Source organism: Sphaerodactylus townsendi, linkage group LG02 (genome assembly GCF_021028975.2).
Source record: "Sphaerodactylus townsendi isolate TG3544 linkage group LG02, MPM_Stown_v2.3, whole genome shotgun sequence".
NCBI classification, from domain to species: Eukaryota; Metazoa; Chordata; class Lepidosauria; order Squamata; family Sphaerodactylidae; genus Sphaerodactylus; species Sphaerodactylus townsendi.
Genome location: NC_059426.1, coordinates 71,607,553 through 71,632,088, shown reverse-complemented (window position 1 = coordinate 71,632,088; position 24,536 = coordinate 71,607,553). Strand labels below are relative to the sequence as shown.

General features: G+C 41.7%; 1 protein-coding gene across 4 annotated transcripts in view; it reads right to left on the bottom strand.

Annotated features, from left to right (window-relative positions):
* Positions 1 to 24,536, bottom strand: part of STX3 (syntaxin 3) — a 65,785-nt gene that overhangs the window by 6,389 nt on the left and 34,860 nt on the right. The window contains exons 2-10 of one of the 4 annotated variants that reach the window (XM_048485247.1): positions 22,037 to 22,117; positions 20,995 to 21,094; positions 18,572 to 18,646; positions 16,188 to 16,255; positions 14,166 to 14,274; positions 5,884 to 5,957; positions 5,435 to 5,569; positions 3,343 to 3,453; positions 1,223 to 1,337 (exon numbers count right to left, since the gene is read on the bottom strand). In XM_048485247.1, coding sequence (XP_048341204.1) covers positions 1,248 to 1,337; positions 3,343 to 3,453; positions 5,435 to 5,569; positions 5,884 to 5,957; positions 14,166 to 14,274; positions 16,188 to 16,255; positions 18,572 to 18,646; positions 20,995 to 21,094; positions 22,037 to 22,117 — 843 coding nt within the window. In that variant the 3' untranslated portion in view covers positions 1,223 to 1,247. Of the gene's footprint in view, positions 1 to 1,222; positions 1,338 to 3,122; positions 3,234 to 3,342; positions 3,454 to 5,434; positions 5,570 to 5,883; positions 5,958 to 14,165; positions 14,275 to 16,187; positions 16,256 to 18,571; positions 18,647 to 20,994; positions 21,095 to 22,036; positions 22,118 to 24,536 lie in introns of all 4 variants that reach the window. The other 3 variants (XM_048485246.1, XR_007243556.1, XM_048485248.1) reach the window with 3 other exon arrangements.

The window sequence follows — 24,536 nt, the reverse complement described above, 5'->3', positions numbered from 1 at the left end:
GCAGAAGAATGAGCAGCGCGGTTCTAAACAGGTCCTCTTAGGCCAGGGCCAGGTCTGTCATACGGGCCAGTCAGGGTCATCCGACGGGCCAGATGTGGCCCGCGGGCCGTATAATGCCCAGGTCTGTTCTACACCAACGCTGTTCCCATCATGCCCTTTTTGTCAATGTGAAGAAGGCAGGTGTCTTACAACGTTGTTAGCCCTCATAGTTCAGAATTTCATGGCTCTGAGAATGTCAGTACTCTGTTTGCAAGAAGACAGCTTGTTAAAAAAAAGCAATTTTTGCAGAGCCGCCAAAAATGTAAAGTAAATTAATAAATGAACAATGATGTAAAACAGTTGATCAAGGCATTATTGCTCTTTCCTGTGGCCAGTGGTCTTCAGACACTCCAGATATAAGATCTACTTTTAACCATAAGCAGAAGCACGAGCCCCAGTTAGCTGGAAAAAACACGTGACAAGAAAAGAAGGATCCCAGCGCCTTTGAAACTGCCTGTGCTAAAAAGAAATCCTTTCCACTATTGAGTTTCCTCACCTCACCATCTTGCTGTGCTCAGCTTGCATGCAGAGAAAGGCATGACACATGGAACTCTCTCTATGCATACTTGCAGCAGGCATTTCCAAAAAGCAGCAGAAAGTACTGGGCTTTGTGAGGTACTTGAAGATCCTTATTGCAGGTTGAAGATCATTGTTCTCTATCACAGTATGTCAGAGGCTCAGAACAGAACACTAGTTGCTTCCTACTTTAACTCACAGGTTGTAGGGAGAGCATCTGTAGGCAAATACAACTCAATTGCCCACTCGTTTTTTTTAAAAAATCAGCTTAAAATGAACTTTAAGTTTGAGGCCAGGCAAGACAACTACAGTCTCAACTGTATCACACCATTTACTGGTGGCTGGAGATATTAAGAACCTGCTCTACAATCTGATGGGGCTAAGGATGCCAACCTCCAGGTGGGACCCCTGGAATTACAGCTCATCTCCAGGTTACAGAGATCAGTTGTCCTGGAGAAAATGGATGATTTGAAGGGTGGGCTCTATAGTATTGCACTCCACTGAAGTCTTGGTCCCCCTCAGGCTCCATTCTCAGATACCCAGGCGTTTGCCAACCTGGAGCTGGCAGCCCCATTGCCTACCCACCAGTGACCACTCCAGAAGTGGCAGAAGAGGCAGAGGAAACTGAGATAGAGTACCCAGCATCTGCTCCCCCCAAGCTACTTACGGTTCAGAGCCAGTAGCCCGATGGGCTACTTTGTATTCAGCCCTACGGAAAGTCCAATAATCAGAGCTACAATTCCCAGCAAGACAATGACTACCACAATGATAATTATTGTTCTCTAGAGAAGGTAAAAGAAAAAAGAAAATTCTGCAATAAGTAATTAACATAACAAATGAGGAAAATGGAGTCTGAACATTCAGCATGTAGCTTGATTTACAGTCCAGTTAAGACCAATTCACATTTGAATGTTTGTCACTTGATGAATTTAAATGTCAAGGAGTGATCCAGGTGAGACAGAATAGCCATCCAAGACCAAACACACTATGCCAGGCTAAGTCAAACATCACATTCAATGGAAGCAGGTCACACATTTAATTGAAAGTCATTATGTGATGAATATGAAGCAATAAATGGACATGCGTCATTGAATCTTTATATTATTTAGAGATTAACTTATATTTGATTTTATGTTTATCTGTATTTGAATGTCATGTTGTTCACTGCCCAGAGCCCTTCGGGGGTTGGGCGGTATATAAGATGAATGAATGAATGAATGAATGAATGAATGAATGAATGAATGAATGAATGAATGAATGAATGACTGTCTGTCTGTCTGTCTGTCTGTCTGTCTGTCTGTCTGTCTGTCTGTCTGTCTGTCTGTCTGTCTGTCTGTCTGTCATTGGCTAAAAGAGTCTGAATACAAACAGACTGTGGTTGTACAACATAATTTAAGTCTAGTGTTCTAAGTTTGTCTTGGATATTGAAAAACAAGATTAAATAGCATTAAATAGCAACTACTGGTATACTTTACTTTAATAGCAACTACTGGTATACTTTACCTGCCATTAAATAGCAACTACTGGTATACTTTAAAAAAAATACAACTAAAATCAAAGAGATAACTAAAATCATTTCATGATTGAGCCACAAAATCACAACAATTAGGTTTCCTTTCCCTAAGTAACCAGTCACTTTTAAGAGTTAAAAATTTTAGAGAGAGCAAGTATATCTCCCTTACAGGGTTGTTGTGAGGACAAAATAGCAGAATAGAGGAACTATGTTTGCTACCTTTAGCTGCTCAGAGGAAGGGCAAGGCAAAGGGTAATGGATAGAGGGTGAAGAACGCTCTAAGCAATTTAAATTCCTCAGCTCAGAAGAAGAGGAGAAGTGGAAGTGCTGAGAGCACAACCGATTCCCCGTTGTCTTTGTCTTCTAGTGGAGCACCTACACCTTTAGCAGCTACAAAACAGGCAGAATTTTCCTGTTGTCATATCACCGCCCCAAACAAAGTTTTGCTGATTTAATTTAAACCTGTTACCCAGCTCTTAAGGGTACAAGAAACCAAGCAACCAGTTACTTCAGACAGGTTGCTAGGACAGAACCTGTTATATCAGAACTTCCATGTAAGTGATCAAATTTTAAACGTCACACAAACAATTGACACATGAATGAAAGTATAACTCAAAGCAGAAAGAGTCATAACCCAGAGTAGCCCACTAAAGGAGTTCCATGCTGAAGTTATTAGGGGACTTCTTAAAGGATTTGAGAACTGTGAAAGAACAGGCTTTCCTCACACTGGTGGAAGAGAGTGGGAGCAAGGGTGGTGTCTAAGCACAACCAGGAAGCAGTACTTAACAGTGCTAGCTAGTCACATAGTTCTTCACAGAAATAAAAAGGGGTGGGGGGGCTAAATGGATCACAGAATGAGTCACAGCACAATAAGTGGGTGGGATGACAAAAGTTTGCATCTTACAATTTAACCAAGGTTAAATTGGTACATCGACAGGAATGTAAGGACCTGGGCAGTTGGTTGAATATGGGTTAATAGAATTCTAAAATAACTTGGGAGGGGGGGTGTCTAAGAGGGGGAAGAGGTGGGTGGGCTTCAAATGGCTAATCTCACCCTTCGTGCTTCACTTTGAAATTTGACAGCCTTTTTGGTGTCAGCCACAGCCCGTTCCACAAAGCCTACAGATTGGTCCATGTTGCTTTCTATGCGGTCAATCATAGCTCCCTTGCAAAAGAAGAGAAATGGCGGAAGCAAAACAAGAGGCAGAAGCAGAAAGTTTAAGGCAGCAAGGTGGCTGATAGTGCAAAGATGGTAGTCCATGGGAGAGGCTCACCTTGCGTGCCTTACTCTGATATTTCAAGGCCTTTTTGGTCTCTTCACGAGCTTTTTCTACATGATCTATGGTGTGCATCATGTTAAGTTCTATATTATCTACAATTTCTCCCTGTGAAAGTAGGAGGGAAAAAACAAGAAGAAAGAAAATGAACATTTTAGAAAATACTTTTTGACTTGGACTTTTGACTCTTCCTTGGCGGGGGAATCTCTGTAGTTCCCTTCTCATAATTTTACTGATATCCAGAGGTTCTTCCCCTCCTTTCCATCTTGGAAATCTGCCTTATCTTCAAGCAAGCCACACTATTTATTTAGGAGAATTCTATGCCATCTCTTTGGAGTTAATTCACAACTGCCACCCCCCTTTTAAAGGCTCCTTTTCCTCAGGTATTTTGTCTCCAGAGTTGCTCCAGAACTAATTCACCCATGCTTCCTTCCCACACACACCCTTTTCAAGTTCTAGAAACAAACACTCACCATGATGTGACTTGAACGCCATCTCCTCGGCATTGCATTGTAAGCAGAAAACAAGAAACCAGGCCTTAGAGTATGGAACTGAAGCCTAAGTACAACTAAGCAGAGTGTTTCTGACCCACAACTGGTTGTAACATAAGGAAAGGGTGATCAGTTAAGAACAGGGCAAGCAGCATGGGTTCTGCAGCCCAAGAGATCAGGTTCAATCAAAAACCTCACAGGTTACTGACTTACCCTCAAACTAGTCAACAACAAAATTTTGTTTGGCAAATCAAAGCAGATCATCTAGCCTGCAGTTATCCAGGTTCAGTCAGTTACTAAAGCATCCCTTGGACCATGGAAACAGTGTTCAAACTACTAAGAAACATTCTTGTATTCTTTATTTTAGAAGAGCCATATCCCAGCGTTGACTGTAGAAGAGCAGTTTTGTTTCATCTTTCACTCATTCTCCATTAGTCTGCAATTTTTTCTTTCTACACTCCATTGCATGCTCTTATTCCTCTGCACCTCTGTATTTCAACTATATGCACATATGCATGCACATGGTTCTCTCCTTTCCAACCTCAAAGGTCTCCCTGGATTTCATCGGATTGTAAGAACGCAGGAAAAGGCCAGCTGAATTCATAATTGTAGGGAGTCTCAGATACAGGTGAACTGTGCAGCATGATTAACTGACTGCATCCTGGATAGAGAAACAGATCTCAACTCCGCCACAGAGCGGTCTGAATTCAAGAAAAGGAGACCTACAGGCATTTTCCTATCTCTTCCTTAGCTAAAGATGTTCTCACAAAATGGTGGGACATCAGCAGAAAACAACTAGAAAAGGGATTTCCCTGGGGGAACTGCAAATATTCAGTAAGAACTCTGCAGGACCACATGCCATCCTTACATTATTTATTCTTAGATACAACATTTGTACCCAGGAGTGTGCCTGTTCTACTACTGCATCATTCAGAGGTTCTATTTCATGTCAAATGCAGAATTTCAAATTCCAGGAATCCCAACTCCCATTTTTCTTAGCAAGTAATCAAGTTTATAGCCCTTATGGCTGTGAAAATAATCTTGAAAGTAGGCCTGTGCAAAATCTCAGAAGTCAAAGTATCTAATAGCTTAAGAGCCAAAAAAGTGCATTCCCTTCTATGGCTAGCAGAAGCAGAATATACAGGAGTCACAAATCTAGATTCTAGTTATAGAATCATTGATCCTGGCCTATCTACACTAGTCCCCTGCTCCTCAGTGCATAGTTTAGACAGCTACTGTAGTAGGACAGAAAGGATGATGAATACGATTATGTTCAAATACCTGCCTAGGCAAGTCATGGGAACTCAGACTAGAAGTCAAATACATAGTGCAGAGAATGAGAATCTATGGTCTTAAACCTTGTTGACAGAGTAGAAAATACTTAAGTATACGTATTGTCCTCCAACCTATGAATGGATGTTGCAGGTTCAAACAGTCTCCACTTGTGCATCACCCTTTCAAGTAATCAGCACTGCCTTCCATCATTTAAACTTAATAGCCCACTGGATTCTTTGGATTGTCACTTTTGCTTTTTGTTCAACTTCCCCCCGCTGCTTACACATTCCTGCCCATCTGTCTTCTCTGAATAACTCCATTACCTGGTTTTCCACAAGCATGGCAATGTCCACAAACATGTCATGAAGCTCTTTGATACTACTTTCAAGCCGCACAATGTCCTTATGCCGCCCTTCAATCTCACTCAGTGCCTGCTTTGAAATCTGGGAATCCATGATCTAGAAGAAAGCAAAAGATTGTTATTTGTAAACAAGTGATCAAAACCATCCTTTTCCAAGTGGACACTGGGAAACCTTCAGCACTGTAATTGTCACATGCTCCATTCCAGCTCCTTTACCTATATGCACCATTCTATTCTTGCCTCCTATCCAAATTGTGCTCATTTTTTGGTTATTTATGTATCTCCAACCAATGAAACTTGGCGTCCTTAGAAGGAAGCCTCTTGTAAGCCATAGAAAAGTGCTTTGAAGTTGGAATCATCTAGCCTCTTCTCCCCCCAAATTACCAAACAGCACTGTTCACTGGCACTCACCCCAGATGTGAATATTGCAGGATTTCCACTCTCCAACATTTCCTCCAGCTCCTCATCTGTCGTATTCTTTCCAGCTGTATCCAGGGTGGGGGTGGGGGTGGAATAAGAAAAGAATAGGAGCATCAGATATAATGATCAGGGGGGGAAAACACTCAAGATGAGCTGTGAAATATGCCAGGCTAGGATGGGGCAATGGTGTTCATTAGTTAACAGTATATACCTTGGCATGGTTTACTTAGGCCATGAGACCAGCAAGGTTCCAGTCTATAAACCAGGGTTCTATACACTTCACAAATGTACCATTTCTGCACAGAAATGGGTGCACCTGAAAATTATAGTGGCCTAACTAACATTGATTGCTGTATGGACAGCAAAAGTAGTGTATAAGGACATAAGAACATAAGAAAAGCCATACTGGAAAAGACCAAGGCTCATCAAATCTAGCAGTTTGTTCACACAGTAGCCAACCAGGTGCCTCCAGGAAGCCCACAAGCAAGATGATGGCAGCAGCAGTATCCTGCCTGTGTTCCACAATACTTAATTGTGATGGAATAGTACTGTAAAACTAGCAAAATCACACATGACTGTGAAAAGCATCTTTGCCTTTTGATCTCCTGGAGGGAGGACAGGAAACTATGCAGAGGTGCTAGGATGAAACTTCAAAGCCCTAAGTTACCTCGTGGCCTGAACAGAGTTTTCCTGGGAAAGGGAAAACAAAGGTTTTTGGAATTCCATCTTGAGACGTGGTCAGAGAAGGATCTCTGGGCCATGGGTTCCCGGAATGGGGACAAAGAACCAAAAGGGATATGACCACCTAAGCAATCCCTTAACTGCATCTAAGTTTTATTTCTTTGTTTTCTGTTTTTCAATAAAATCGAGACCTCAGCTGGTTGGAGTTATTGGAGAAAAAAGAACCCAGGTTTTAATGAAACAAGCTGCGGCTCTCCCAGGCTTGCTTTCGGCGATATGGTGGCAGCATTTTGGGACTCTTCCGGGACACTAGAGTAAGTAAACACCTTCGCGGGATTTTGCAGCAGGCTTGCTTTCAACGATATGGTGGCAGCTTTTGTGGTCTCCACAATACCCAGGGTAAACACCTTCGCGGGATTTTATGCAGGCTTGCTTTCAGCGGATTCCAGTGTGAGAATTTTGGGAAGAGAAGGCTGCGCGGCAGGTCGGATGGTAAATCCAGGAGAGTCTTGATGCTGATGGCATGAGTGCTTTGGGAGAAGATGTGCCAGGATCCGCAGGGAGAAGTCAAGGGGCCAGGGCTCAGGTCTTTGAGCCGGGCTTACCAGAGGGCTTTCTGCCGGGATGGCAGGAGCTCTTAAGAAGCTTTATGCTGCATCTTACAGGCTATTTGGAATCTTTTGACAGCATTACAGCAGAGAAAAACAACTTCCCAAAAATTCTGAAGCTGGAGGGGGAAACAAAGTCTCAAGAGAGGGAACAAAAGCATCCAGGTGGGAGACTGTTCCATTCAGGGATGCAAGCCGGAGATAGCCTGGCATAGCGAAATCCTCTTCGAAACTAATACCAGCATCCTTTCAGAAAGTTGGGGAGAGGAGCAATTCGTCGGGAGGGGAACAGAAGACGCCTTTGGAAACGGCTTGGAAGTCATCCTGAATGAGGCTCCATAGCGGTCATCCAGCACCAGAAGGTTGGTGGGGAAGGAGATCAATCCCCCAGGAACAGGAAACCTTTCGGATGATGCATGAGAAGTGGATAGATGAACATACTTCATCTTTGAAGCTGGTGTAAGATTAATTGATGCTGTTGGAATTACATGTAAGTTTTAATCAGTTTAATGGGAAAAAATTCCATGTTTTGGACTCCATGAGAAAGGTAGAAATGCACAAAATGAGTGTTTCCACTAGGCCCCAAGAAAAAATGTTGATTTGTGAAGGGGGGTGGATGATGAAAAAGTTGTGTGAGAAGGTGGATTTTCCACAAGGTGATACAACTGTAATTACACTCGATCAGTCAAAGCAGTCTATATTGACGCAGGCAGATCCTGTAACTGCTATAGCATAGCTAGGGCATTCCTCCTTCAAGCTAAGGGGGATGGAGCGGAAATCCTTTGGAATGCAAACTGTCAGGATGATAATGTTTGGTTTGATCTCCAAAGTGCTAAGGGTATCACAACCAGAGCAGCAGGCTCTAGTAATGCAGAAATGCTGGCTGAAGGAAAAGGCAGAGTTCTGCAGCAAGCCAGGTTACACTGGGACTCTGATTTCACATTACATTGATATGGGAAGGAATTTGCCGATTGAAGTGATGTCCTACACAATGATGTTGCATCATGCAGTAACCAGGAAGAGAAATTCCAAAGGGAGAGATACTCATTGTGTTTTCTCCAGAGAAGAAGGTATCAGGACTATGTAGTTGAAAGTGAGCATGAGTCTTGTAGTTCAATGCTCAAGGATATTGCATTGCTTATTAGTCTGAAAGTATAGTATTAGTCTGAAATTGTGTTTTGTATTAACATGATTTTCTTCATTCTGTATTGTTATGCTATCATAAGGGACTATGTTATGCGTATGAAAGGGAATTGTGAAGCTAGCAGATCTCTGGTATTAGTTAGAGATGACTGATGTGAAAGTAACACATGTAATCTTTTTTCTAATGGATAGATGAAATATGTAGCCATTAGGACTACAGATTTCCTCTCCAAAAGGGGGGGCGTGTGATGGAATAGTACTGTAAAATCTAGCAAAATCAATAATATGACTGTGAAAAGCATCTTTGCCTTTTGATCTCCTGGAGGAGGACAGGAAACTATGCAGAGGTGCTAGGATGAAACTTCAAAGCCCTAAGTTACCTCGTGGCCTGAACAGAGTTTTCCTGGGAAAGGGAAAACAAAGGTTTTTGGAATTCCATCTTGAGACGTGGTCAGAGAAGGATCTCTGGGCCATGGGTTCCCGGAATGGGGACAAAGAACCAAAAGGGATATGACCACCTAAGCAATCCCTTAACTGCATCTAAGTTTTATTTCTTTGTTTTCTGTTTTTCAATAAAAATCGTTGAGACCTCAGCTGGTTGGAGTTATTGGAGAAAAGAACCCAGGTTTTAATGAAACAAGCGTGGCTCTCCCAGGCTTGCTTTCATGAGATTAATATAATAGGCATGCTCTCTGATCACTGGGGAGAATAGGTATACACCATGACTGTATTCATTTTGACTAGTAACCATGGATAGATGAACAAGTTAGCAGCCATCACCATATTCTGGGGCAGGGAGTTCTACAGTTCTATTATTTGTCTTTTTTGAATCTCTCACCCTTCAGCTTCAGCAGATGATCCATCTTCTAGTATTAAGAGGGAGAAAAGCTTCTCCCTGTCCACTTTCTCTACACCATGCATAATTTTATCGACTTCCATCATTTCTCCCCATACCTACCTTTTTGCTAAATTAAATAGCCCTAAAAGTTTTAACTGCTCCTCATAGGGAAGTTGCTCTCAAACCCTGATCATTTGTGTTGGTGTTTTCTGCACCTTCTCAAGCACTGCAATATCCTTTTTTATTTCTTTTATTAAAAAAGAAAAACCCTCTTTTGAAAGCCCATCATGATAATATATCACTCTTCAGTTCCTAAGGCTGAAAAAATAGCCTTTGGAAATACAAGAAATGTTGTCTTGATGCCAGAGCAATGGGATGGTGATGGCTCAGGAGTTAGGTTCTGCAGTGAAGTCTTTAAGGTGGAGACTTGCTCATTAAGTAATTAAACCATCTCTATAGCTGCTCTGAGAGCAGCCAGCTTGTGAGCACCCACTGCGGTCTCTAGTCTATATCAGACAATAAACATCTAAAAGACGAATGTCTTGAAACACCCTCCCCCCCACAAATGGATATAATATGCCTACAAGAGACATATATATATATATATTTTAAAAATACAGGAAATATCTGATCAATAAATTTTGGGGCCAAGAAGTTATTTCTGCTGATATTAAGAAAAAGAGATAAGTTGTTTTTTATATAAAAACCCAGTTTGAAACAAAATTGATACTTAAAGAAGATATAGGCAAGTTGCTGTTGGTGGATGTGCAATTGCAGGACTTCAAACAATTCTACGAGGCCTGTATGTGCCATATGGGAAGGGGGAGGGATCCCTACAATTTTACAAAAGGGTACAACAAAGACTATTAGAACTTACCTGTGAAAACACTATATTAATGGGAGATTTTAATGGATTGGTGCAGTTAGACAGGAAATCTGAAAGTGTTACCTGAACTACGGAAGATAAACTCTCTAAAAGCTTTTTTGATTTGGTGGAGAACTTAAACTTGCAAGATTTATGGAGGATTAAAAATGGTAATGCCAAGGAATATACTTTTTATTCTGAAATATACAAATCTCATTCAAGAATTGATATGATTTGCACTACAAATCTGGTAGGGCTAAATATACCATTTCAGAACACAATGCAGTAATATTCACATGGAAAAGAAAAAGGTCTGTATTTAGATGGAGGCGAAATGAAGTGTTACAGAAAAAAAGTAGAGATTGTTAAAAGGGGAAAACGGAAACTACAGGAATTTTTTGAACTAAATTTGAATAAAGGAACAGATTTAAATGTAGTGTGGGATGCCCGGAAAGCTTTTATGAGGGGGGTTTTAATACAAAGAATGCACTAAATAAAAAACTGGCACAGCCAAAAATACCAAATGGATTGGACTTGATAGTGAAAATGAACAGGAACTTTAGAAATATCCTAATAAAAAAGAAACTGTGCACAGTATTAACATTTTCAAGTATCAATGTTGATATTAAAAGTCATGGAATCCAACTTGAATGTGGCTAAACAAAAGACTTTTGAATGAGCTAACAAACCAGGGAAAATATTAGCAGCAAAATTAAGAAAGTCCAAAGAAATCAGGTGTATTACAAAAATACAATGGAAAGGTAACGTTGTGTGAGGTGAGAAAATTATTAGGAATGCTTTTTTAAAATACTACTCAAAATTGTTTGAAAGCAATATGTCAGGAGAGAATGACATTGAAGAATATTTAAATAAACAAAATTTGCCACAACTGTCTCAAACACAAAAACATATAATGAATAGCCTAATTTCAACAATGGAATTAGTAGATGCTATAAAGCAAGTAAAGTTGAATAAAACTCTGGGGCCAGATGAATTACCAGCATCCTACTATGAAGTGTTTGCAGAACCACCCCTGGCAACAATGAATGGGATTTTACAAAAAGGGAAGTTACCAGATACATGGAGAGAGGCTAATGTAACTTTGATCAGAAACAAGAACAAGACTTAACAGAAGTTAAGAACCATGGATCAATTTCACTTCTGAATAATGACTACAAGTTGTTTGCAGCTATTTTGGCAAGAAGGTTAAAAGATGTCTTAAGAACTCTTATACATGAAGATAAGAGTGGCTTCTTGCCAAAAAAAAGGCAACTAAGGGACAATGTCAAAACAATTTCAGATGTGATGGAGTATTATGAGAAACAAAGTGACAAACCAGCAGCCTTGATCTTTTTGGATGCGGAGAAGGCATTTGGCAACATTTCGTGGGCATTTATGATAAACGCATTGGGAAAAAAGGGGTTCTGGGAGTAACTTTTTTAAAGGTGTGAAGGCAATCTATACTAAACAGTATGCCAAAATAATTGTAAATGGTGAACTGTCTGAAATTTCTGAGATACAAAAGAGAACTAGACAAGGATACCCTCTCTCACCACTGCTTTTCATACTGACTTTAGAAATACGCAATAGAAATATAAAAAGTGATGACCAGATAAAGGGCCTGAAATTAGGTAAACAATCATACAGATTGAGGGCTTTTGCGAATGATGTGGTGATTATAATGGAAGAGCCAATTCAAAATGTAGAAAGACTGTTAAGTAAAATAAGAGTTTGGAGTTCTGGCGGGGTTTAAACTGAACAAAACTAAAGCCAAAATACTAACTAAAAATATGGATCAAATGTCACAAATGAGATTAACTCAGGTATCTGTTTTTATGACAGGAAAAAATATTTGGGAGTGTGGCTGATCAACAAGAATTGTATGTAATATCAAAATAAATATGTTATATAGAATGATGTGAAAAAGTATTTGTTGAGATGGAATAGAATGAACTTATATTTTCTGAGGAGAATATCAGTGATAAAAATGAATGTATTGCTAAGAACTGTATTTTTGTTTCAAGCTGTACCAATGCTTAACTCCACATTATGTTTAAACAATGGCAAATATTTGTAAGTAACTTTATTTGGCAAGGCAAGAAATTAAAAAAAAATATAAAAATATTCAGGATGCAAATGGTTTCTTGTTGCCAAATTTAAATTGTATTTTGAAGTCAGTATGGATAAGGGAATGGGTCACATTGAAGAACGGTAGGTTATTTGGATGGCATGGATATTTGTGGTATGATCAGGTGAAAATGCATGAGATTTTTCTAATCACTGTTAGAAGGAGTTTTCTTTGGATGTGGTTGAAATATAAAAGGTTAATAGCAAGTGTAACTACTTTATGGCTGTCCCCTGTTGAAGCTTTGACTAGAAAAGAAGTAAATATGTAAGAATTGCTAAATTTCCAAGATGACAAGTGTGAACTTAAAGCTTTGAATTACTTTTAAATTAAAAGCTGGTTCCTTTGCTATGAGCTTCTAGAAACATTTAAAACTGATTTTAAAAATGTGTTTTACCACACAAATGACAGACTTTGAGAATAATTTATGTGCAAATGATGATAAATTGATTAATAAAATATATAAGATGTTACTGAAATGGAATACTGAAAATGAGGTGGTTAAGTCAGTAATGATTAAATGGGCTAGAAATGTTGGCAGAACAGTGGAAGAAACTGTGGAAGATTTAAAGTTCATTATAATTTGAAGAAAAATTATTATAAAATGATGTATAGATGGTATTTGAAAGATATATAAATATATGGCTTAACTAAGGTGACCAGCTGTCCCGCTTTTGGCGGGACACTCACACTTTTCCGCAATGTGTCCCGCGTCCCGTGGGGTTTTTTAATTGTCCCAATTAGGCAATGCGCTCCTGCGTCACAGATAAGCCTCCTGCGCTGCCGGCGATGCCTTCACGCTTCCCTGTTTCGGCGGGAAACAGGGAAGCGCCCCAGAAGGCAGTGCGGCAGCGCGCACGCGGCCGCAGGAGCGCATTGCCTTTTGCGGCGCTCCCCGGTTTCCCGCCCTGTCACAGGGTGGGAAACAGGGAAGCGCCCCAGAAGGCAGTGCGGCAGTGCAGGAGGCGCACGCGGCCGCAGGAGCGCACTGTCTTTTGTGGCGCTCCCTGGGAGCGCCGCAAAAGGCAGTGCGCTCCTGTGGTCGCGTGCGCCTCCTGCGCTGCCGCGCTGCCTTCTGGGGCGCTTCCCTGTTTCCTGACCGGGGAGCGCCGCAAAAGGCAGTGTGCTTCTGTGGCCACGCGAGTGCGCGCCCCGAGTTACAGGAGAAAAATCTGGTCACCTTAGGCTTAACAGATGCTAGAAATGCCAACATCAAGAGCACTTTCTTTCATGTGTGGTGGATGTGTAAAGAAGTTAAATGGTTTTGGGACATGATATTAAAAGGAATACAAAAGATTCTGAAGACAACAATTGTGAAAAAAACCTGAGGCTTTTTTGTTGGGACTCAAGGCAGACAATATTCCAAATCAATACAGACAGCTCTTTATGTATATGGCTACTGCAGCTAGGACTCTATATACACAAAAATGGAGGGACAATAAAATACCAACAAAGGAGGACTGGCTTTTGAAAATCACAGAACATTTAGAATGGCAAAACTGACATTGTTATTAAGGGACAATAATATGGACATCTTTTTTAGAAAATTGGAAACCTTTTACGGAATACCTTCTGAGAACCTATTCAAACAGAGAAACAATAGCAGGATTGGAAATCTAAAAGAAAACAGCAGAGTGTATTAGAATATTAGCAAAACAAAAAATATTTGATTTAATTTTTTAAATTATATGCATGAATTTAGAGTTAACTTTCAATCAAAGATGAGACAGCTGGAAGTCACTGAAGGGCGTACAATGGGTTGTATTTTGTTATGAGTTAACTTGATTTTTGTTATTGTTGTTGATGTCTATGTATGTGTTTGTGTGTTTTTGTATGTGAGAAAAGTAAAAAGTATTATACAAAAAAGAAGTGGAATGACATACCAAATGGCATATAAGGAGCTCCAGAGAACATGTAATGTATCTACCAGGAGAAAAGAAGGGGAAGTAATGAACTTCTGCAGCTTTAGCATAAGTGAGGCCAAAGGCTAACCAGCAAATGCAATATACGTACTAATCTCAAGTTGCCTCTGGATCCTGCCTTTGCTCCGTTCTCGGAAATCGACCTGAGCTTCATTGTACTTCGTCATCACATCAACAAATTTTCGAGAAAGAACTGAATGCTGGTAACAGAAGAAACAATGTCGTAAGAGCCCGTAAAATTTCATTCTAACAGTTTGATTTGTACCATAGAAAATATAATAATATTCAGTGACTTCATCTTGCAATAACTGTACTTTTAAAAGGTAGCTGATTCTTTGGAAAATGCAGACGTTTTAGGGTGGACCTGTTACTACATGTAGGCCGCTTCTGTATGGCCCATTTAAACCCGTGTGGGGCCAGTAAAAACGCCATTGTAGGGAGGAAAGATCGCGCAGCAACCGCTAAAAGCTAAAAGCTACACTATATTCTTTTCCATGAAAAGATTAAGGTAGAATTATATATTCATCTGCCACATGCTGGACCATCTTTGTTGCAGAATGCTCCACTTGGATCCTAGTGCCTCCCTAGTTCGCCACTGCCCCCCCGCCCCACTCCATTTGAACACTTTCAGCAGGTGAGCAGCACTGCAATCCCAGCATGGTGGCTGGTACAGCTGTGGCAATAGCACTCCCCTTTACATTGGGCTCAGTAGGCAGCGAGATTGCTTCTCAGAATGGCTGCTGCTTGTAGAGAATATGGCTCCTCCCTTCCTTCCCCTTGTGGGTACTCTGACACACAGACTCAACCATTACAAGCAATGGTAAAGGAAGGGGGTGAAAACAATGTATTTTTACTTGCCTCCTTCAAAACGGGGAAAAAATCCCTTCTCACATAGACACACCCAAATTTATACACATTCTTTTCCCCCAATTCTTCAGCCAGCCAGCCACCAGACCAGACCTTTAAACTAAGGTGACCAGCCGTCCCGATTTTCGCGGGACACTCACGCTTTTGCACGATGTGTCCCGCGTCCAGCCAGGCTTTGAAATTGTCCCGATTAGGCAATGTGCTCCTGCGGCAGCGTGCACGCGGCCGCAGGAGCACACTGCCTTTTGCGGCGGCACTCCCCGTCAGGAAACAGGGAAGCGCCCCAGAAGGCAGTGCGGCAGCGCAGGAGGGAGTGCCTCCCGCACTGCCGCAGTGCCTTCTGGGGGGCTTCCCTGTTTCCTGACCAGGGAGCGCCGCCGCAAAAGGCAGCGTGCTCCTGCGGGTGCGTGCGCACACATGCGCGCGCCCCACTTTTCAATAGTAAAAATCTGGTCACCTTACTTTAAACAGCTGCTGTAGCCCTTCCTTGCCCAGGCAGAAAAGGTGCCTTGAAAAAAGTTCCCCTGACCTGCACGTTCACCCGTCCTACCTCCCCCTGCCTGCACTCCAAGCCAGTCTCCCCAAGGTGATTTATCATCACAAAGCCAACAATGTTTTGAGACTCTTCACCAATTTAGCAGCTTTAATTTCCCCCCTGACAAGACTTTCCCCACCTGTCCCGGTTTCCAACCACCCCTCCCATCAGTCAAGGTACAAGACCACACCTGTGGAAGTTCATCTCTTATCTCTCACTCTCTGCAGTGGCAAAATGTAAGCCGCTTATTTCACACTCAGCCTAGTTCCTTCTCACCCCCTTGATGCTCTTTTAGCAAAGTGCCATGTTTAAGACTACTAAATGCTCTTTTAGCAAAGTGCCATGTTTAAGACTGCACAGAATAATGGTTTTTATAAAGACTGCTCTTAAAAATGAATTATAATGCTCATAGTCATTTGGGACTATTTTCTACTGTGAAAGCACACTACTATCTCTACTACTGCACCACAATTGACTGCACTTTAATCTTTCCATGGAAAAGAGTATGGTCACATGCTAACATCTGGAATATCTACTTCTCCCTTTAGCCCAGCGTCTGCATGTACATTTGTCACCACTTTAGAGCCTCAAGAATTGCCCTTTGGACCAGGAACCAGCATATGTCCTAATGGAGGGCACAATCCCCTGAATAATTATTTTGGGGTGCATGAACTTGTTCCAGTTCCTGTATGTAGCTGTTATTCTGCTTACCTGGGATTTCCGTATTCGCAGGTCAGCCGATGACCGGATTTCATCTTGCTCAATGTTTCGCTCCATGCCTACAATAGTTTATGGTTTATTAGGTTTGTATACCACTCTTCCCCACACAGGCTCAGAGCAGTTTCCAACATTTCCAAAATATCCAAACTTAAGCTGCATGAACTTACAATCCAACTTCACAATTAAAAACTCATAATAATTAAAAACAATAGCATTTAAAACTTACTATGATAATTACCTCTCCATAGAAGGCACTCAGTTCCTTAACCCCATCAATGGGAGGTGGAAGGGAAAAGGAAATGAGAGAAATGGAGGGAAGATAAGGGAAGGGAAGGGAAGAGGGGAAGGCCTAGATGCCTCAACTGTATGCCTAGTGGAACAGACCCTACAGGGCCTTTCAGACCCTACAGAACTGTACTATATCCCACAGGGCCTGATTCACACTCAACAGAATGTTCCACCAGGCTAGAGCCAGGACTGAAAAGTCCTTGGCTCTGGTTTAGACTAGCAGGATCTCTTTAGGGCCAGGGATCTCCAGAAGATTTCCACTTGCTAAATGCAGTGACCTTTGGGGCAGGTACCAAGAAAGATGGTCCCATAGATAAATGCAGGGAGCTGGATTTAATGTTACAGACTGCAGGTATATCAGTGGATGCTACAATTCTGTTTGAATAATGAATACATTTAGAATTTTACTGATCTGCATGTAAAGACACCATCCATGGCACTCAAAAGACCACTCACATTCATCTTCTAAATATGAATACTCCAGAATTGCTAAGAGCCCAATAGTGTGTAGGAACTTTTAACAGGATTGCAAGTTAAGAGATTGCAGGATTAAATACACTTGCCAAAGCATGATATACCACTTGTCAAGTGCTGTTAAAAGCCCATCCGAACCTAACCTACAAACTAGCAGAGAAAAGAAAATTCCAGGTGATTATTAGCTTTTAAGAGGTGGGGAAAGAGAAGTCTCTGAAAAGGCTCTACCCAGGAGTTTTCCAGAAAAGTGTAATAGGGGGAGCTAAATCAATTGAAAATTTAGAATTACTAGTATTTGCCTGGTGTCCTGCAGAGTCCATGTAGTCCCGAGACCTGTATTCCACTATTTTTCCTACAGCAAGTTATGAAGTTACTAATCCCTATAAAGCAGGGGTCTTTGGACCAGAAAAAGCATTTCTTTCATTGGAGGGGAGAGTCCCCTGTGCTTAGTCTTCATGTGGGATACTATTCTCATCTGATTTTGTAATCTTAGTCCTATTGCATTTCTTATAAAATGTCTCACGCTACTTAATTGCACTGTTTTACACTGTGTAATCCACCTCAACTCTCAATGAGAAAGGCAGAGTATAAATAAAGTAAATAAATAACCCTCCCACTGCTGGAAATGAACAATAGGGTACAAGGCACAGGCTAACTGAGGGAACAAATCTTTGGAAAATTCCTAAAGAAAAATACAAAGCTGGTATTTTAAATATCATTGCCTGGCTTTTCAATTAGAAAGAATCCATAAAACAGTTTGCAAAACAGGACTAATTAAAATCTAATGCAATAAACCACCCTGTAAACATTGTCTAGTAAACATGATGTCTGGCTAATAAACATAGTCTGTCCAGTAAACATAACGCAATAAACCACCCCATAAATATAGTCTGTCTAGTAAACATGATGTCACCCCATGAGTCAGTAATGACTCGGTACTTCATCTTTACCTTTACAATAAATCAACATAATCCAAAGTGCAAAATAAAGGATAAACCAAGCATACTAGATAAGAAGAGGGGGTTCCACAAGAATATCAGCAGTACACGCTCCAGAACGAGATCACTTCGAGAGAAATGAAACAAAAATGCTTTGCCAAGGAGACTTGCCACAATCTCATTGTTGCCACTGAGGAGTATAGACACTGGACATCAGGCCAACTTCTTTCATGACTGGAGATGTGTCAACCTTTAAGCAGCAGCAAGCAGGTAAGTAGGAAAGCTGAACTCACACAAAAGTGCTGGAATACAATTTCTAAGGAAGAGGAGCTGGCAGTAAGGACAGCTCCACCCTTTATACGACCAACACACATCCCCAGGAGTATTCCAGGGTTATTCTGATTGATTTTGCAGCAAATGCAAAATACAGTTGATACTATCTACATCTTTGAACATCTTTTCCTGTACACTGAAAACTGACAAAGCTCCCCAAGTTGCATCTGCAGGTGTTTAAAAAACTAATGATGTTATCCAGCTTTGTGTGTTTGCTACAGGATACATTGGTGTGCATGCAGCAATCATATCTCAGGTGCAAAGAAAGGGGCTACCCTAAATAAGAGCTGAGGCATACAACAAAGAGCTGAGGAACACAACAAAGTAAGACAAGTTACTTACTTTTAAGTTTGTTTCGGACACTGTTAGCCATTTTCTTGATTTCTGCTGTGAGCTGGTCCAGGTCATCCTTTGTCTCTGCAGAAAACACACACACACACACACACACACACACACACACACACACACACACACACACACACACACACACACACACACACACACACACACACACACACACACACACACACACACACACACACTTATTATGAGAACAGCTGTAATCATCCTTAAGCTGGCATCTTCCAGGTGGTCCGGAAGATATGAGAGGGCAGGAGAAGTCTATTCATTCATTCCATGTTACCCCACTCATTCCCCCAGGAAGCATATAAGGCCCTCCCCTCCTTCATAACCCTGTGTAGTAGTTTAAACTGGCAGCATGTGGCTGGCCCAAGGTTATCTGGTGAGCTCCATGAACAAGTTTGAACTTGGATCTCCCCAGTCCTAGTCTGATACTGAAACCACTATATCTCTGGCAGGGGGCAGACCTCAGGGTCCCAGCCTCTTCACAAATCCTACTACTCTCTTGTCCCAGTATCAGCCTCTCATGTCTCCACCCCCCTAACTCTGGAGCCCGGGGGCAAGGGAACAAGGAGGGAGAGATGATTAATCTGTTGCTTTAGAGCCGTGATAGTGAACCTATGGCACTCCAGATGTTCATTAACTACAATTCCCATCAGCCCCTGCCAGAACTCCATGCCATAGGTTCACCACCACTGCTTTAGAGAGAGGCTTGATACAGCTAGGTCCAGGTCCAAAGAAAAGTGGAAAGACCATAAACATGGCTGCTAAGGTTTATGTTGCCAGACCCTTCTCCCACTATGTGCCTTTATGGCACTCCTTAATGGGAGAAGGGTCCGGCAACATAGATCAAATACTGGCATAAGAGCAAGACACTGCTCCATACAAAATGGATGCCTGTCGGAGAATTTTGGGATCCATCTTGTGTGTCAGGGGTCTGCAACCTGCGGCTCTCCAGATGTTCATGGACTACAAATCCCGTCAGCCCCTGAAAGCATGGCCAATTGGGATTGGTAGTCCATGAACATCTGGAGAGCCGCAGGTTGCAGACCCCTGTTGTGTGTCAAGCCTAGGTAGGAAGGCAGTTGGCAGCTGAACTTTTCCCCTGGCCTAAAGATGTGCTTGGCTAGACAATGGGAATAGCCAATCTTCACTGGGCCAACCTATGGTTATTTAATCAGCCCTCCAGACAGACCACTGATTATCCTATCCGCATCCAACCCAATAATCACGAAATTAGTCCAGGCACCCTCTTGAGCCCTGAAGACTCATCAAGCCTTTCTTGTCTCATTGTTGGAACCCCAGAAAATTAATAAATGTGTTGTCCTCTGGCTTTCCTGCCAGCTTAACTCATGCTGCCTCAAGTCCATTTTGGGTAATAAATATTTGATTCTTTGCCATTAGGGACAAGGGGAAAATATTGGTATTTTTCAGGTTAGAATTTGATATACCCAGAATTTTTGGCCCCCCCCCCCCCCCCGCTGATATTGATTTTTTTTTTCTAAAAATATTTGGGTTATTAAACCCAAACTTGGAAAATAAATCTGCCTCCAAACTCCACATGGGTCTTGGAGGCACTAGGTGGTGCCCAGCATTTAACTGCAGGCTCAGTCCCAAAGGCCACATGGAGCCAGCAGTATAAAGCTGGACCTTGCCAGGTCAAGCCCAGAGTCGAACAGCATGCTGGGATCAGATCCACTATTCAACTGCCAGCGGCAGGTGCGGGAGGGTGGAGGGTTTTTTTTTTTAAAAAAAAATAAGGTGGCAAGTCAAAGCAGCTTGAAAAATGCTTATTTGGCTCCCTTTTATTGCTGTTTTTTTTTTTCAGGAATAAAAACCTAGAATGTATTGATCAGGTATTTTCCGGGGTCTTTTCCTTATCAGATTTATTGAATGCCCACCCCATTTGCCATTCATAGTGTGTGCGTGTTGGATCCATGTGTGCACCCCCATTTGTGTGCATGCTTTTAGCTCTTGGAAACACTGTCATTTTCCTCTTCAGTGCTGCTTTCACTACACATCCCTTCAAGACTGATCATTATCACCCATCGTTGAAACTCTATCCAATTTCCACCTTTTTACTTCTTTGTCAACCCTTGTATGCTTTGTGTGTGCGTGTTCATTGCCTAAAAATATTCCTTGTTTTCAATCATTATTATTCATATCTGGCTTCAAGCCACATATTTCTGGCTCAAGCTGACCTTAAATCACAATAAAGATAAAGTTGCATTGATAATTATTAATAAAACACCATTTGTCTGTTCATTTGAGAGTTTTCACCCAGGATTACCTTGGTATACATAAGTTATCAAACCTAGTTTCCCCTTCTTGCTCTGACTTTGCAGCTAATACCCCCAATTAAAGTGGAGACTGCCAATAAACAAAGGATCCTGTGTCTTACTCACTTTGTTCAGGGATTGGGGCAGACAGGATAATGCTGTACAGTCTTTTTGCTTCTTCTACATTCTCAGAAATTTTATCAATATTTTGCCGTGTTTCTTCAATCTATAAAAAGATGGAAAGGTGACAGGATGAACACATTGGGGCAAGAGCTGCCCCCCCCTCCACCCTAAGTCAGATTGAAGCTGTTGTCTCATTAAAAAAATTAAGCCAACACATGCCCTCAGGTTAGAAAACAATAATGGCATTACTCTGGATGAAAGGCATCTCACATAAATAGCATATGTTCTAGAGAAGACACCATGTCACCATTTTCCCCCAAACAGAAAAACAACTGACAGAAAGACAGACTGGATAGCACAATGCATGGTATCCGTGGCATGTATTACAGCCGGGAAAGATTCTTCAACTCCAACAGTAGATGCCCCACCCCCAGACAAAGGTGTTCAAATGTCCATCTCTTTCATTTATTCCCAACTCCAGCCGTGCCACTGCTAAGAATGCTTTTCTACATAAATGAAGCTGAAGTCATTTAATGAATTCTCTGACTAGTATTCTGTAAAATGTTGCCAAAAATGTCACTAGCTGATCACTTCTTATACATTATCTCTTGATATACGCACTGAGGTGACCTCTGTGCAGCAGAACCAAATCCCTGGCTTTGTTTAGAGATCAAGCATTAGCGGCACACCAGTGTAAATAAATGGAATATAGATCTTTCAACCACAGGGAAACAAAAGGCACTAAACAAAAGATTCCCAGGGTTTTGGATGGATACTCACAGTTGACTGTTCAGTCTTTAAAGCAGAACATGAGCTCCTAGCCCTGCCTACTGAAACATAACAGCTCTCAGCACATGCTAACCTCACCATAATATCCAAATAACCATAATTAATATAGTGAAAGATGAATGCATTGGTTTCTCATTTGACAGCCGGAGTTGCCCACAGTGAGACAGCAGCTGAATCCAGGCTTCTGCATCTCTTGCAGTTCACTTTTACTTGAAGGCTATTCTTTCACCCCTCCTCCCACCCCGTTTTGCCTCACCTCTGCAAAGAACTCATCCATAAAAGCTGTGTTATCGATGGCAATTTCCAAATCATCATCAGTATCATCCTGGTTCTGTTTCTGTAAAGGAACAATGTGACATTAGTTGAAGGAAAAGAATCATGTGTATGTTATCTTGCCTTAGGATTCATTCTCCTTTGTCCTACCTATTCAGTGAAGGAAACATTAAATTCCTGAGGAACGGATTCAGAAGTCTTGAGGTACCTTACCTTCACTAAGAATATAATACCTGGTAAGCCACTGAAAGGAACCCTGTGGCACAGAGTGGTAAGCTGCAGCACTGCATCGATCCTTTTGAAGTTGGTAAAATGAGTACCCAGCTTGCTGGGGGTGAACTGTAGATGACTGGGGAAGGCAGTGGTAAACCAGCCCATAAAGCATAGTCTGCCCAGTAAACACTGTGATGTGCAGTCATCCTACAGGTCAGCAATGACTTGGTGTTTGCTCAGGGGACTCTCTTTATACCACTGAACGCTGTGCAGGCATGCTAGATCCAGCCAGCCACCAATTTGGTGGAAGTTTAATGCATGATACTTAGCCAGCTTTCTGTGCCAGTAGATCTGTAACTTTGACCACACATTTGTTAACATTTCAGCAGACACAAAGACTTCTGCTTCTGCCCTTCTGCAGCAACCTTGAGGGTATTTTAGGCTGCAGTAGAAGGGGACAGAGGGGAAGTCACAGTCTATAGATGGAAGGCTTGCATTCATGGAAATGTTAGCTAATTTAATGACGGGCATCAACTGTCTGTTGTGGTTTTTCATTACAGGCATCAACTGTCTGTTGTGGTTTTTCTAGACTGTGTGGCTGTGGTCTGGTAGTTTTAGCTTCTAATGTTCTGCCTGCACACTGTGCCATGGAGGCAAACACATCTTACTGTGACATGCTTCTGATAGCCGTAGATGTGGGTGAAAAGTTAGTAGCTAAAACTACCAGACCACAGCCACGCTGCCCTGAAACCACAAAACAGCCAGTTAATTTATATGAGGAGATCCCAACCTTGTTTGTGAGTGGCCAGCCAAATTACTATTTGATAGAATAAATGAAGCTGGTCCCAGCCTCAGCACGAGCTGGAAGGCTGAAGAAAGTTCTTGAAGATGACCCTGAAGCTCACACTAGCAAAGCCCACAGCCAACAAGCTGAGCAGATGTTGGAGACTAAGGAGAAGGGGGGAAGGCGCCTCCGTGATGCTCATTTCTATTCTATCCCTGTCTTTCCATTAAATCCTCCAGGGAGTCCTCAGCCTTTTCCAAAACAAGTATTGCTTCCAGATGCTACTTTTTAAAAATTTTGAATGCCACACTGTTTTCCCTTCAGTTTGGTTCTGGAAACATTTTCCCTCCATTGTTTTCCTGAGGACTTCAACTGCGATTTTAAAAAAAATCCGTTTCAGAGCCAACTTTCCTTAAGCATGCAATCAGGTTGAAAGTCTTTATTTCTCCATCCCACCAAACTGCTGGCCCTTATCCATTGCCCTATGTAGTTGCCCAACCTCCCTTTCAGCCATTTTCACTCCCCCGTCTCATGTATTTTCAAAAGGATTTCTTATCTCTGTATCGCATTGAACTAGGTAACATTGAGAGAGAGATACAAAGAAACAGGGTCATTGGATCAGCTTTGTTAATTTCACACAGAAATTGTGATGTTAACATTCAGGCAGCGATACAAAGAAACGGGAATCAATTGGATCAGTGACAGAATGCTGAGACATTGGGGCAACGGAAAAGAGTACTAGGAGTAATTGCTGCATGTAATTGGGGACTGCTGCACTAACAATTGTGAATTACTGCAGATCAAATTTGGTCAGTAAATGTGGTTGTGTGTGAATGTGTGTTACTGTTCCTTCAGGTAATGGTGCCTGCTGCAGGAGATGTTTTGGCTTCCATTTTGGGTTGGGAGTTCTCAGTAGTAGAAATGAAAGTTGAGACCTTTTTATTGTTGGGTCAAAATGTAACTGTGCAGTAACACTAGAATGCCTGCACAAAAGAAAAAAGGGGGAGGGTTGTTCTTCTGCATAACCACCATCATCAGGAATAATATGTTTTCAGCATATTGTGTGGAATAGTGTGTGGAATAAATGCAACTGAAAAATAAGGGGAGAAAAACTTCAAAATGATGTGGGGTGAAGAAGAAGGTGTGTGGAATGATTTCACAGAAAAGGTTTCCAAGACACAAGCTTTGACCCCAGGGAAAAACTGTGGTAAACGTGCATGGAAAAAGCTCTCCTTTCCACATGTTACTTTAAGTCTCTGTCTGCTTTGCAACAGAATATTTTGGCTTTGTACTAATAAATGTTGAAGTAGTGGCTTGCTGAGTTTTCCTCCCATCATCACCTAAACACCTGTTTGCAGAACCAAACCCAGTAGTCAATGGAGAACTAAGGTCACAGCAATCTCTGCAAGGAACTATCATCGCTGAGCAGGAAGCAAATAAAACGAACCAGTGGAACAGCCTTTTGACAGGCTAAAGAAACGTTGCT